Raw genomic sequence first — 15776 nt, 5'->3', positions numbered from 1 at the left:
GTTTGGAATATATTTTAGGATGGGCAAAGTTTCGGCCAAATCGGATAATCAATTGGTAATTTTCGATACTCACCAATCATTTCAGGTGTCGCCGGTAGGGTTTTTCGAACTTTTAATCTACTCAATTTTAAATTTGCAAAGGAAGTAACAATTTTAAAGCCGTATAAGTGAGTGACTGTTTAAAAGTTATTTAGGAAAACATAAAACTGTTGATACATATGTTTTTTATTTACTATCAATGTTGCATGCTTATATCGTCGCCATAAATGCCCGAATACGATCTCAAAAAAAAAAAAAAAAATCAAAATTCGTTTTTTGATTGAATCTGATACATAAACCAGTAATACATGATCTTGCAAAATGTCCAGCTTCTACGTTTAAAAATAACGATCATACAGGCATGTCACAGGTTCCGATCGAAATGGTTTCAATTCCGTAATTTCAATTCGATCGTTTTTGTATTAACTTCTTCAGATTTCGATCGATTTGGTGAATTTCGAAAATATTATATAAGGAATCAAAAGAATCAAGACAAAAGCAAACATATGATTAGACACTGTGGATGTGGGAATTGTGAATATATTCTATTTAAAGAAAGTTTTTTTATGCGAAAAGAAAGTTATTTTTTACTGGAATTTAAATTTTTCTATTGTTTCTGTAATTGAGGCGCAAATTACTCAACATAACATTGAAGAATACCTTGCTTGAGATCTTTCTTCTTTTGCTTTCTTTTATCTTTGTCTTATCATTCGTAATGCCAGATTATATAGTTTTTACAAGAGGTTTTCACGAAAAAAAATATGTGGCAATACTTTGTTAATAATTGGTTTCGTTAATTGAGAGATAATAGAAATTTGCGATTTTTTTAAATAAAATGAAAAAAAAAATATGAAATTAAATGTGATTTTGTTAATAAAACAATATTTTGATTAATTTTATATGTTTTTGGAGCGCTTTAAAGTGATATGTTTCCAAAAATACATTCCACTTGGAAAACAAAAAAAAAAAAAAATAATTAAAAAATTTTCATTTTTCGTTTTCTGAAGAAGCTAAATGAAATTAATTCCACTTTCGATCGGAATTCGTTTCTGTGACATGCCTGATATTCAAGAAATTGAATTTCGGAAAATGGGAAAACATTGCAGATTTTGTTGTAATGACGGATCCCAAAAAACCAAGCGTTTCATCGATTGGTAATACCCCAAATGCCCTAATAAGATTTATATTCTATAAAACATTTTTAATTTTATAACGTTTTTTGCTTCTTTAAACTTATAGTTACGTTAGTTACGTCTTTGGGCATTTATGGTGACGATATGTATATTTAACAGAGTTTTGAGTGATACCTACATATGTATAGGTGTAGTTAAACGCTTCGAAATATGTACCTTAATCTGGAAGTATGCACCGTTAAGTTTCTCTATAACATATTTGCTGGGGACGGAAAATTATAGATTATAGAAGTTATAGACCAGATTTTTCCAACATCTAATTTGGTCAAAGTACAGACTGAAAATATCTTTATTTCAAAATCAGCATTTCTTACAGTTGATAGAAAACAACAAACCATATTAGAGCCCCTGAAAAGCCGAAGAACGAAAAGATAGAACTGTAACGCAATGATGATATTCCTAGTCCTCCAATCAATACCAACGAGAAACTTCATTCGTCATCCATGAATGGCGATTATTATTATACACCTATCAAGTTCAATAATTCATTACTTCTCAATATAATTGATACAAATCCTGCAGTGAAAAATTTAAAACCAACAAAGAATCGATCATATCTTTTATAACTTTTTACTTGTAGATTTTTAGGACTTCAGAGAATTTTCATATAAAAAAAGAAACTTTCCTCCCATTTAAAAATGAATTTGTCTTTTTATCCTTAAGTCTTGTAATACAACACGTAGTAGAGTTCCCGTGCTTACACTCAAAATGTAGCCCCACCAAATTTGAGATGTAAATCTAACTCTGCTTCAAGCACATATTGGTTTTCTGGAATTTTTGATGAAAATGAATTGTCAAGGCAAATATTTAATTTATTTAATTTTTAAAAAACGAATTTTTCACTTTATTTTTGTTTGTTTTGTTTGAAACCTGTTTATTGAATGGTTTTTTTATTTGCTAATATTCGGTGGCACTATTTTTAATTGGATTTTTCTTAAATTTTAAGGTTTTTTCTAACTAAAGAAAAACTTTATAAACATTTCATACAAAAAAGTATTGTTTCAAAAGAAAAAAATTGGGAATACATTGTTTTTTTTTAATATTTTGGTTATTGTAAGTTATATTGTTTGTAAAAAAATCGTTTGTATATAATACAATTTATTGGATACTGTCAATAAGCAAAAAATAAGTATGTGTGTCATGATGTTGATAAATTTTTTTAATTATATACGCTTTTATGTATGTTTTTATCAAATATTGGCAATGGAATGTTGTTGTAATGAAAATTAGAGTTGATTTGTATGTTTTTGTTTTCTTTTAAGTATAAATTTCCTACTCTTAGTTAACTTTTAAAACAACAAACGTTTGTTTTTTGTTCCGTGTTTCGGTTTGCATTTTACTCTTTTTTTATTTTTTGTTTGTTTATTTTTATTTACTAATATTAAGTTTTTGTTTTGTTTTATAAGTATATAGAAAATATAATAGAATTAACTTATATTTTGCATAACTATATTATAGAAAAAAATATAATAAACTAAATAGTGTTTTTGTAATAAAATATAAACCCCAAAATTAAAGTTTTTAATTTTTTATAATAATTTTTTGTAAATAAAAAAATATTTAAAACTGAAATACACAACTCAACAGTATTGAGTTAGAAATAACATACAAAAGTTGTTTTTTTCGAGTCATTGATGTAAAGTCGCTCTGGGGGATTGATGGGCAATATTTGATGACCAAACATTGACGGGTTTCTTTGCAAGCACTGAGTTTTTAGGCATGAGAGGAATAATGAACAATAAGTTTGATTGTTCCTTCCCCTCTTACCTCAGACTTTAAGTGCCATATCCCGGATGCGCCAAATAGTTGACATATGGTAAAATAGCTTCAAGTTTATCCCCTTATTACAAAGTCCTGATATACATTAGGAAATTTTACTTGCAGCAATTCTCAGTTTTTGGAGAGAACTGATAAAATTGCCTGGTGTAAATCAGGACTATTTAAACCGTTACTGCAGCTGTTGCGAAACCACCTGATAATACATTAAATTTATTTTTCAAATTCTTATAAAACCATGTTAACGAAAACATAGCTAAAAAATAAAGTTTCGATAAAAATTGATAAGCAATTTTGATATAATAGCAGTAAAATGAGGTCCTGACGTTTATCCGCTGTCAGAGGCAGAATATAATTCTTGGTCAAACACGGTTTTATTAAAAACCTTTGTTTCTTTGAATTGCTAGTAGCTGACAACGGTCCGAACTTTAACATCTTTTTTCGACTCTTATAAAAGGTTTTCCAACTTTTTGTCTAACTCAATATCAACAACAAAGCAACAATTTTCTTTTTCGATTAATTTCAACTTTTTTTCCTTGTGGCATTTTTTTCTTCTTAAATTTCAAAATTTTTCATTTTTTGCAAATGTTTGTAGATGTATGCGGGTATGGTGTGGGTGTGGTTAAATGTAGTATTTATGTAAGGTTGTTTGTTTGTTTTTGCTTAAATACGTGTCTATTGCAAAATGTCTTGTATATTAAAATTATCATTATCTAGTGAATTGATTAAATCTTGTGTTGAGAAATTACCACCATCAACGGGTAAATTATCTAAAAATTCGAGACACAAATCATTCGAGTTGCCAACCACCGAATTAATGCCTTGATTCATGCTATTGGCACTGTTCGCCGTGGCCACGACGCTGGAGACGGATGATACTGTGGCAGATGTTGAGGAAAGTACATTGTTACCATTGCCACCGGGGCCAATGCCCGCGGGCCCATTAGGTCCACCCGGTCCGGCACCGGATGGACCACCCGCACCGCCTCCTTGTGACATTTGTAGCATTTGCTGTTGATGTGAAGCGGTGGTAGTTTGTTGGACAAATTGTTGTTGTTGTTGCATGCTTAGTTGGGTTTGTGACATATGCATGCTGGTCATTTGCATTTGTGTCATCATGCCGCCACCACCACCTGGACCGCCGGGACCTCCCTGTTGCTGCATTGATTGTTGTTGCATCATTTGTTGCATTTGCATGGCATTGGGACCGCCGCCCATCATTTGTTGATTTTGCATTTGCTGTTGACGCATCATTTGTTGTTGCATTTGAGCAGGTGTTAGCTGCATACCGGGATTGGGACCACCCATACCGCCAGCACCACCATTTGGACCATTGGGCATGGGACCACCTCCGCCACTGCCCATAAAACCTAAAACAGAAAGAAAGGAATCATTGCAGAAATCATAAAAATTGTATTTCGTTTCGAAAACTCACCACCATTGAAACCTCCTGCTCCCTGTCGCATAGGTCCACCCGGACCGGGTCCACCAGAAAAGCCCATTTGTTGTTGCTGCATCATCATATGCCGCCATTCCTGTTGTGAACCCACGGGCATGCCATCGGGGGATACTTGCACATTAGGCGGCCGTTGTGGACCACCTGGACCCATTGGACCACCATATGGACCCATGGCTGAACGTGGTCCTCCACCGGAATGTTGCATATACATAGAGTGTTGGGGACGCATCATTGGACCTAAGGGAAAAAAGAGAAGCAGAAATTAGGATATCTTCCCTATATCGTATTTCAAATCAATGGGTTCAGTTGTGCAGTATAACCTTTTTTCGAACAGTTTATACATTTTAGAACTGATTCACATGAAATTAATGGGTCACGGGTATAAAATGGAGGTCCCATATCAATGAGATAAAAACAAGAGAGTGTCAAGGTTGCCGGCGTCTTAGCGTTCTAAGCCACCATCAACTTGTCAAAACTTTAGTAGACAATAATTGATGATCAAAAAATAAAAATCTTCTGATATAGAAGAGCAATAATTACTAATGATGTAGGAATAAAACTTACCATAGTATTTGTGAACATTGAAAAATGGGATTACCAAAGCAGGACTATAGGAAAAGTTTGGAGTTTCAATTAACTGACATAATTTCGCATATACATTTATCTAATGAAGTTCGATATATATACCAGTTACCAAGCTTTGCCTTCGTCTGCCACAAAAAACAACATCCTAATACACCTGAAGATCGGATTTACCACCCGTGAAACGTAGTGTAATGGTTGGATGCGTGGGACTTCGGTAGACTCCTAATTTTTCAATGTATCTCTAAAGGCCTAACAGCTCAACTCGAAAGAGAATTAATTAAATATCACTATAAATGCCCTTCGCCTTAATAAGGCAAAAATAAAAAATAATTTCAGCATGAGCCAGGCTGGGATTCGAACCTGGGTCTCCGACAACTGAGTGTCAAGGTTGCCGGCGTCTTAGCGTTCTAAGCCACCATCAACTTGTCAAAACTTTAGTAGACAATAATTGATGATCAAAAAATAAAAATCTTCTGATATAGAAGAGCAATAATTACTAATGATGTAGGAATAAAACTTACCATAGTATTTGTGAACATTGAAAAATGGGATTACCAAAGCAGGACTATAGGAAAAGTTTGGAGTTTCAATTAACTGACATAATTTCGCATATACATTTATCTAATGAAGTTCGATATATATACCAGTTACCAAGCTTTGCCTTCGTCTGCCACAAAAAACAACATCCTAATACACCTGAAGATCGGATTTACCACCCGTGAAACGTAGTGTAATGGTTGGATGCGTGGGACTTCGGTAGACTCCTAATTTTTCAATGTATCTCTAAAGGCCTAACAGCTCAACTCGAAAGAGAATTAATTAAATATCACTATAAATGCCCTTCGCCTTAATAAGGCAAAAATAAAAAATAATTTCAGCATGAGCCAGGCTGGGATTCGAACCTGGGTCTCCGACAACTGAGTGTCAAGGTTGCCGGCGTCTTAGCGTTCTAAGCCACCATCAACTTGTCAAAACTTTAGTAGACAATAATTGATGATCAAAAAATAAAAATCTTCTGATATAGAAGAGCAATAATTACTAATGATGTAGGAATAAAACTTACCATAGTATTTGTGAACATTGAAAAATGGGATTACCAAAGCAGGACTATAGGAAAAGTTTGGAGTTTCAATTAACTGACATAATTTCGCATATACATTTATCTAATGAAGTTCGATATATATACCAGTTACCAAGCTTTGCCTTCGTCTGCCACAAAAAACAACATCCTAATACACCTGAAGATCGGATTTACCACCCGTGAAACGTAGTGTAATGGTTGGATGCGTGGGACTTCGGTAGACTCCTAATTTTTCAATGTATCTCTAAAGGCCTAACAGCTCAACTCGAAAGAGAATTAATTAAATATCACTATAAATGCCCTTCGCCTTAATAAGGCAAAAATAAAAAAAGAGCAGACTGCACTCATTGATATGAGGGAAATCTTCCCTTGGCCTGTCGGAGATGTTCGAGGGATTTGGCGAAGATTGAAAATCTGATCAGAAACCAAATCTCTTCGATATTTTTGAGGTTATACTGTACTTTGTTATTCTTTAGAAAATTCCTAAATATCTTATAAAAAAACAATTTCACTCACCTGATGGCGGTATTGGCTGCTGAGTCATTCGCCGCATTGCCGCCGCTTGTGCTGCTGCATTGGGGAAACGTCCCCCGCCTCCCACCGTTTGCTGCATCATTTGTGCCTGCATTAGTTGTGCCTGGGTGGCCTTATACTCTGGCGGTGGTGGTCGAGCACCACCCATGCCATGCTGTTGCATGGCTTGAGCACGCATCATTTGTTGTTGTTGCAGGAATTTAGCTTGATTCATATTCATTGGGGGACCATTGGGACCGCCAGGACCCATCATCATGGCCGGATTGGGACCAGCATTGGGATTCATGCCACCCGCCGACATCATTTGATTTGGTCCACCTCCGCCGCCCATACCACCTGGACCCATGCCTCCCATGGGTCCATTGGGACCACCCATAACCGGAACATTTGGACCGCCAGGCACGTTGGGCCCATTACCACCTGGTCCTCCCATGCCACTCATGGGTCCGCTATTGGGTCCAGGACCCACATTTGGACCACCACCGGGTACTTGAGGATTACTCATAAGACCAGGACCAACATTGGGGCCACCATTGGGTCCCGCCGTCCCCACATTAGGCCCACCAGGACCATTATTGCCTGGACCTGCAGTTGCTGGATTTTGGTTTTGATTTTGCCGCTGCCTCATATTTGGCGGTACTTGTTGCTGTTGCTGGGGTCCACCACCAGCTGCTGAGGGATTTTGTGATTGTTGTTGGGAGAAGTTCATGGACTGTGTTTGTGACATGCTAAAGCCACCATCGGAAGCACCTGAAACAAAAAACAGTTAATTGAATTATTCCTTATTCCTAGTCCTTCCTTCTCTAATCCAATTTGACACTCAGAGTTGAGTGTTAATTTGATAGCACTTACCGTTATTATTGTTAATATTTTGATTTGGTTGTTGTTGCTGCTGCTGTTGTTGAGGTTGCTGTTGGCCATTGGGGCCACCGGCGTTGCTGCCGGGAGTTTGTTGCTGTTGAGTATTTTGAGTATTTTGTTGTTGTTGCTGCTGCTGTTGCTGTTGATTGAAGAACACTCCCTGTTGCGTGGCCACCGATACATTACTTTTCATATCACCGCTGAGATGTAAATGTTGTCCAGCAGAGACCTAAAAAGAAAACAGCAACACAAAACAAAATGTTAAATTCTCGTTGGAAAAAGAAATTACTTAATTAAGATAATGGCAAACAAGTTTTGGTGTGTATTAAATAAATTAATAAAATGAAATGAAATTGTTTTGTTCTTCTCTCTCACTCACTCTCTTGATAGTTTTATAGAGAATTGGTTGGCTAATGCGTTATTTAAAATAATTACAAAAGTATACCTTTAGGCGTCAAATGTATTTTTGATGGAAGAATCAATAAAAATCTAGTTGATATATAAATACATATGTAGTCGTTTATGATTATTAGAAAAAAATAACAAAAACAGAATAAGAGTGGAAAATAGTGAAAAGTCGGAAATCAAACTGTACAATTTCCCATGAGACCTAACAAATATAAAAACCGTTGCTGATAAAAATAGTATACAACGGTTATAATCTCTTTCAAAACCCCCTCAAAATTAATTTGTATGATCCACTGGTACAAGATACAAGCTCAATTTCAGTTTTCATACAAGTGAGAATTAACTGAAGCATACTTTTAGGAGCTTATATTGTGTTATTGGCGAGTGTTAGTTTTTGAATAGCTAAGTTGGGAAAGCACGCGTAAGGGGGTTGTCCTTAGCCTGTTCCATATGTAAAATATTGTCATCAATAATTAGTATGCCTTCAGTTAAGTAAATTTGAATTAAATAAATAAACTTTTAAAAAGTAATTCATAATAAATATTTCGTATGTTAAACAAATGACCCATTAATTTGTTTTATGATAGTCAATCAAACTTTTATTAGATGTTTGCAATAAAAAATATGAATTTCCATAAAAATATTATAGTTAGCCAATAAAAATAATAACTTTATAAAAAATATATAGATTTTCTTGTCCTCTTTGGAATGAATGCTAGGCAATTGTATGGCTTTACATGTTAAGCCTTAACATATTCATAAGTATTCGCATTTTTACAACTTGCACATACATATGTACAAACACACACACAAAAATATGCTACAATATAATCTTGTTAACGCTATCAAATTGTACAAAGTAGAGTACTTTAAGTATAACCATAATTTGCTTTCAAATACTGCTTAATACAATAACTACAACAACAACTACTTAAGACCGTAAATATGTGTGTTATTAAATAATTGGCAAATATGTAAGTAAAACTTGTGTTTAAATTATGCATGACGATGACATAAGTTGCCTGTCAAATTCTAGATTAACAAATGAAATTTTGAATTCTTTATCACCCAAACTATTTGATATAGACAGTTTGGATTAAAGCCAGTTGCTTTATGTAGATTTGTAAATGAAACTGTATATACTTCCGCTTTTATTAAGAGGAAAGCGGAAAAATGTATTGTATTTATTTGTATGTGTGTGTTTGCTGGCAAATAAATAGCTTAAATTGTAATGTAAATGAATTCATTGTATGACATCCTAAAAATATGCTAATTTATTTTTCAACAACAATTTTAATTATTCAATATAACAGTGGGGGAGAGAAGCAGACAAAATGAATAGAAATGACATATTTATTAAATCATTTATTGTAATTGAAGTTTGTTTTTTTGTTTGCAGAAGAGGGAATGTAATAAAGGTATCTTTTAGATAATATAGAGTGACTGTCACTGAAAATGATGCAACCTGAAATAAAAAATGTAAACGTTGATAACTTGGTAACGAGTTGAGATTTTTTAACAATTCAAAAAACAATTTTGTAGACTGAAAAGATGACATACGAAACTATTCCATTTACGGTACAGTTATACTAAAATTTTACTGGAAAACAAAAAATAAGCATTTTTAAAATGAGCATTGAAAATGATGTACAACTATAAGAAAGAAACTTATAATACACTTTCCGCCCTGTTGAGTAAAGTATAAATATTTTATTTAAAAAAACCCGTAAATTGAAGGAAAAGGTTGTAAGTCCCAACAAAAATTCAAAACTATATAAGGAAAAGGTCCTAAGTCCAATTATCTCCCAAACACGACGGAATTTGATCAAACAAAATACAGGTATTGAAACGGAAAAATAAACGAAGAATACTGTTTTTACCACCATAATAAATTCTTTAATACAAAAAATGGTAGAATGTATTTTCTTCATCCTGAAAAATTCCTAAAAATGGACTTACGACCTTTTCGTGCGGTACGATATATATATTTTTATTTTGTAATTCGGCATCAGATTAAACCCCATAGAAGTGTTCTCTACGCCCAATATATCTGCTTGAATTACTGTTCCATTTAAAAACATTTCTTATAATTTAAGAGAAAAAGTTTTATATACCATCCACGCTCTTTGCCAGACCCGGATTTAAAGCGAAATCAAACAGATTAACAAATTTCAACTGCATAGTTTTTGGAGTTTGTAATTTTTTTTACCAAAATATGCATGTAAGTTTACCACCATCCATGCTTGGCAGCAACTATCCTCTGCCTGTAGAACAGCGATAGGCACCATATTTTTCTATTGCATACTTTACGGGGGTGTCATTGTGTGAGTGCATGCTTTTTCAATTAGTTGAATTGTGTGTGGATAGAGAAACGTTTACTGAGAGCACATGTGCGCTCTCTTGCCAAACGCTGCTGTAAAATGACATTATGTTCTCATTTTATTTTCTATGAAAATTAAATGAATTAGCATAAAAAGTATATGCTTTGGGTGTTGCTTTCAGCCATAAAAACCTAATTATGGCGCTTCGGAAAAAAATTGAGCATGCAACAAAAATTATCAACACCAAGAATTTATAACAGTTTCCGCTTGTGCTTATAAAATATAGTTATTAATATAGGATTTGTTTTTTTGTTTGTTTATTCGATAATGTTAAGCATTTTTTGGTTATATTTTCAATGTACATATGTATGTCTTTTTTGCTGTACAATATTTACGCGTTTGATAGGAAAAGTAATTTTAAAGCAAAAACAAAAGACTAGACAAATTGAATTTTCGTAACAGATTTAAAAAAAAATTCACAAAATATTAAAAAAAAATAAGAAAGTATTAGCCTCTGACAATAAACACAAACACAATAATTATGCCGTATTTAAAATGTTTTGATTTTGTATCATGAGTTTGCTTCAATATACGTGGAATCTCTAAACGCAAAAAAATATATGTTAGAAATATGTTTGGATCCAAACAAGTATTTGTTTGGGACTGATTGCAAACAAATATATGTTTGGATCCAAACATAATTTATTTGTGTCCAAACAAATATATGTTTGCAACATTTTGTAACATATCTCAATTTTATATGTTTGGGTACCAACATATTTTTTATGGATGGAGAGGATTTTTGTCAAAGAGAGTAACAAGAGAGCTCTCGCAGCGGCGGAATGCTGGTTTATAATAAAGAGCTGTGTGCATGGTGTAACAGGAGACGCAGAAGTTTTGTGATGTGTATGCATAAAACACGTGTGTCTCGTGATTTGTTGTTGTTAACCAACGTAGCAAGCGAAGAGGAAAATAAAAAAAATGGTATGTATTATGTTGGTCTTTTTTCATCAGTGTCCTAGAGACAATCGTTGAGTAAAGACGGTAAAGTGAGTGAATAATCATTGTTTTGTCTTTTCTTAAAGAAATTGTGCTTTTTAGTAAGTTAAGTGTCCAATACATTTTATAATTGAATCAAAAAGGTGAATGGAAATATTTTATTGAACAAGGAAGAAATCGCATTTAATATTGGTAATTACATCAATACGTTTTTCATATATGTACATACGTCTGTATTTTTACAATATGGATGTACCTATTTATTACATTATATAATCAGTTGATTCAAGATGCCGATTTCCCGCTGATGTTTGGAACTTTGGAGAAAATGTGTTTTATTTCATATTTCATTTGTTCTTTTAAAAAGTGCCACTTTTTATAAGTTATTTCATTCAGTTGTTTTTTTATTAAAGTCTGTTTTGTCTTTCTTTAGAATTTTTTATGTACCTATGTATCTGTTGTACTTTTGCTTTTTTCTATGCCTTTAAAAAAACACCACCAATTATAAATGAGTGTATATGTTAGAGATAGCTAGTGAGCGCTAGCTGAGAGCAAGTGAGCATACATTTCAATGTGTTTCACATTGACATTTACGCTCCCTTGTTCTCAGAAAGCGGCCACTGGTGCATGTGTTTTTTGCTTTTGGTTTTGTATTTGTTTGCACCCAAACATATAATTTGTTTGCACCCAAACATATATGTATGTGTTTGCAGGACCCAAACATATTGATAATTCCCTTCGCCGGGTTGAAATCATCATATTGGTAGCGATCAGTAAATTTTGCAGGTTTGAAAATTTTAGAGAAAAAAACTTGTACTTCTCTGCAAAAAACTGGACCTCTTTTAAGTCTTTTTATACCCTCTGCCTTTAGGCTAAAGAGGGTATTTACACTTTGATACGACCAAAAATGTGCCTCATCGAAATAATGGTTTTAGACCCCAAGTATGTTTGTACGATATCCGTTTCAGACAATTTTGAGTAGATCTAGCAATGTCCGTCCTTCTGTCTGTCTGTCCGTCTGTGTGTCTGGCTGGCTGGTGCGCACGATAACTCTCGAAAGGATCAATCGATTCGGTTCAAATTTTGGGTATCGAAATATTTTGTCCAGATTCGATTTAAGTTCGAAGATGGGCCATATAGGTCCACTCCTTCAGGTACCTCCCCCACAAATGTTCAAAAATTGTCGCAAAACTTGTGCGCACGATAACTCTTGTAGGGAATAACCGATTTGGTCCATACTTTACACATCGTGTAATTTCTACCAAACTTAGATGAGGTTTCAATATGGACTCAATCGGTCCACTCCTTCGGGTACCTCCCACACAAAAATTTCGGAAAAGTTCAGTTTAGGACCTGGTCTCGAATCGCTTTGATTTTTGTTTACGCAAGTTGTATTCGCTGTCCTCTATACGACGCTGTAAGTTTTATTAGGGGCAAGTCCATACTTCCTGAGAAAGCTGCCTGAAAGTTACAAAAAACCCTATGACACCGTGTGTAGTGGTTGGAGCGCAAGATAACTCTCGAACGGATCTGCCGATTAGGTCCAAAATTTGGCTTTCGTAATATTTTGTCCAAACTTAGTTCAAGTTCAAAGATGGATTATATCGGTCCACTCCTTCCGGTACCTCCCCCACAAAAGTTCGAAAATGTTCGGAAAATTTTGTGCGTACGATAACTCTTGAAGGGAGTAACCGATTTGGTCCATACTTTGCACATTATGAAATTTCTACCAGACTTAGATGAGGTTCCAATATGGACTCAATCGGTAAACTCCTTCGAGTACCTCCCACACAAAATTTCGGAAAAGTTCATTTTAGGACCTGCTCTCGAATCGCCTTGGTTTTTGTTGTAACATCTTGTATTCACTGTCCCCTATACGAAGGTACAAGTTTCATCAGGGGCAAGTCAATACTTCCTGAAAAAATAGCCTGAAATTTGAAAAACAAACCCTATGACACGGAAATGCCGATTCAGGCCAAAATTTGGCCTTCGTAATATTGTTTCCAAACTTACTTTAAGTTCGCAGATAAGCCATATCGGTCCACTTCTTCACGTACCTACCCCACAAAAGTTCAAAAATATTCGGAAAAATTGTGCGCACCATAACTATTGATGGGAGTGACCGATTTGGTCCATACTTTACGCATTCTCATAGTATCCACCAGATATAGATCAGGTTCGAATATGGACTATATTTGTCCATATATATAAGTTCACTTTAAGACCTGCTATTGAATCACTTTGATTTTTGTTGAAGCAACTTACATTCGCTGCCTCAATTACGATGGTAAAAGTTGTTTCAGGGGCAAGTCCATACTTCTTGAGAAAACAGCCCCAAGGTCTATGTCGGTCCATTCCTTTAAGTACCTTTTCCGCAAAATTTTTTAACTTTAATTCTAATCAACATTTTTGTCGGTTCATACGACCAAAATTTTGAAACCCCCTAAATATTTATATATAATATAATTGTTCCACAAACATCCCGTAAGGGACAAGGGAGACTTCTCACATATCAATGAGTGCACCCCGATTCATTTTAGCTCAATGATATGGGACCTACAGTTTATTGCCGAGTCCGAACGGCGTGTCTAAGACACCACTTTTGTAGAGAAGTTTTACATGGCTGAAATACTCAGGAAATTTCGCCAACATTACTGAGGGGTATTTTGCCACCGTTGAAAAGTGTTTTGATCTTGCCTGGACGGGGAATCGAACCCACGACCTTATGTTTGCAAGGCGGGTGTGCATACCATTGCACCACGGTGGCACCCAGAACCCCCTAAATACATAAGTTTTTTTTGTAAAAAAAGTGTTTCAATTTGCACAGGCTGAGGGTATATCTCTGTCGGCGAAGCCGACTGATACTTTTTTACTTGTTAAACTACAAATTTGCTGTGAAGTATGCTGGCTTCTGATTGGCTGTTACGTTGACTTTGACATTTATGCCGGATCAGTTTTATTTACGTTTCTGTTATATTTCAGTTTCCGCTCCTTTTACATTAAGAAAGTACTGGAACATAAATATAATTACACTAGCAAATGCCCGCTACTTCGTATGCGGAAAGGGAACAAAATATATATAAACAATATTTAATACGGGAATGGTGAATACTGGAGATTCTGTTGTACTAAGGCCTATTTTTATTACCAATATTTTTTTCGATTGTAGTCAGAATTTACAAAAAAAATCTGAAGTATCGCATCCCCACACAACTACTATATTTTTTATTTCGAATTTCCAAAACTACGTATCATATTGCAAATTTCAGATTTGACTCCTGGATTTAACACTTCCCTAAGACAGCATTCCCTTCCAGTACGAATTTCCAAACACTAAACTTTATCTCATGCCTTCACGACAACAATCACGCAAATTTACAATGCAAGGTTCTAGCTTTAGCGGTTTCGCCCAGAACCCGAATAGGTCCGTTAAATTTTCGGCATTCAAAATGGCCATAAAAATCCAAAATGACCATAAAAATCCACGTTTTCGTATATTCCCATATAACGGTACCTCTCGACTTAGTGTATTTTAAAAGATTACTTCCTTATATTCAACATATATCCTAACCCCAATTCACTTTTCCAGCTTTATCTGTTCTCCTGAAACCCATTATAGTACTATTTAGTACTTTTTGTATAAATAAGTACGAATTTTCAAAACCTCCTCCCTACCTCCACTCTAAACACAAATTGCTAATCTAGTACCGAATTTCAAAATTTCAGTTCTACCCTTTACAAAGTCACAAATTGTACAAAATTCTCTACCATATAGCAAATACCAAAAGGTACCAAATTTTGTACCATTTAGCACTTTTCGTACACGATTTTCCAAAATGTACTTTCATATCTCAGCTCTATCCGTTCACCTAACCCCAATTTATAGCCAATGTAGTTCCATTTAGCACTTTTCCATAAGTATGAATTTCCAAAACTACCTCAATCCTCACTCCAACAGTAATCTGTTCACGCAAATACAGCGAATTCCGTACCAGTTAGTACTGCTTCGTTCACATTAGTACCATTTTCCAAAGCTTCCTCCATATCTCAATTCTATATTCTAACAGTAATCTTAATTCCAAATTTCAGGATTCCAGCTCTTCAAATCCAAATCATACTAAACTCACTACCATTTAGGACTTTTCGACCTTTGGTACATATTTCTTACTCTTAATCAGTGACCCCCATTCCAAATTTCAGGATTCCGGCCCTATTCGTTAACCCACATCTAAATTGTACTATATTTAGTACTATTTAGTACTTTTCGTATAAGTTTAGTTCGAATTCCAAAAATCTTTCATGTTTACTCTTCAACAGTGATTCTCATTCCAAATTTCAGGATTCCAGATCTATCCGTTCACCCAAATCCAAATTGTACTAAATTTAGTATAATTTAGTACTTTTCGTGCACTTATAGCTCGAATTTCTAAAAACCTTTCTTTGTAACTCTCCATCAGTGACCCTCATTACAAATTTCAGGATTCAAGCTCAATCCGTTCACCCAAATCCAAATTGTACTA

The 15776-nt window shown here is 34.6% G+C and overlaps 1 protein-coding gene across 24 annotated transcripts in view; it reads right to left on the bottom strand.

Annotated features, from left to right (window-relative positions):
* Positions 1-3576: 3576 nt before the first annotated feature.
* The window catches only part of mam (neurogenic protein mastermind), a 586128-nt gene continuing 573928 nt past the window's right edge, over positions 3577-15776 (bottom strand). For all 24 annotated transcript variants that reach the window (XM_073955405.1, XM_073955406.1, XM_073955410.1 and 21 more), the window contains 4 exons: positions 7520-7757; positions 6650-7417; positions 4444-4704; positions 3577-4378 (listed from right to left, as the gene is read on the bottom strand). In XM_073955405.1, coding sequence (XP_073811506.1) covers positions 3684-4378; positions 4444-4704; positions 6650-7417; positions 7520-7757 — 1962 coding nt within the window. In that variant the 3' untranslated portion in view covers positions 3577-3683. The remainder of the gene's footprint in view (positions 4379-4443; positions 4705-6649; positions 7418-7519; positions 7758-15776) is intronic.

This window comes from Musca autumnalis, unplaced genomic scaffold (assembly GCF_047663935.1).
Source record: "Musca autumnalis isolate F117 unplaced genomic scaffold, ASM4766393v1 scaffold_5, whole genome shotgun sequence".
In the NCBI taxonomy this organism is placed as follows: domain Eukaryota; kingdom Metazoa; phylum Arthropoda; class Insecta; order Diptera; family Muscidae; genus Musca; species Musca autumnalis.
This window is presented reverse-complemented; position numbering and strand designations above follow the sequence as displayed.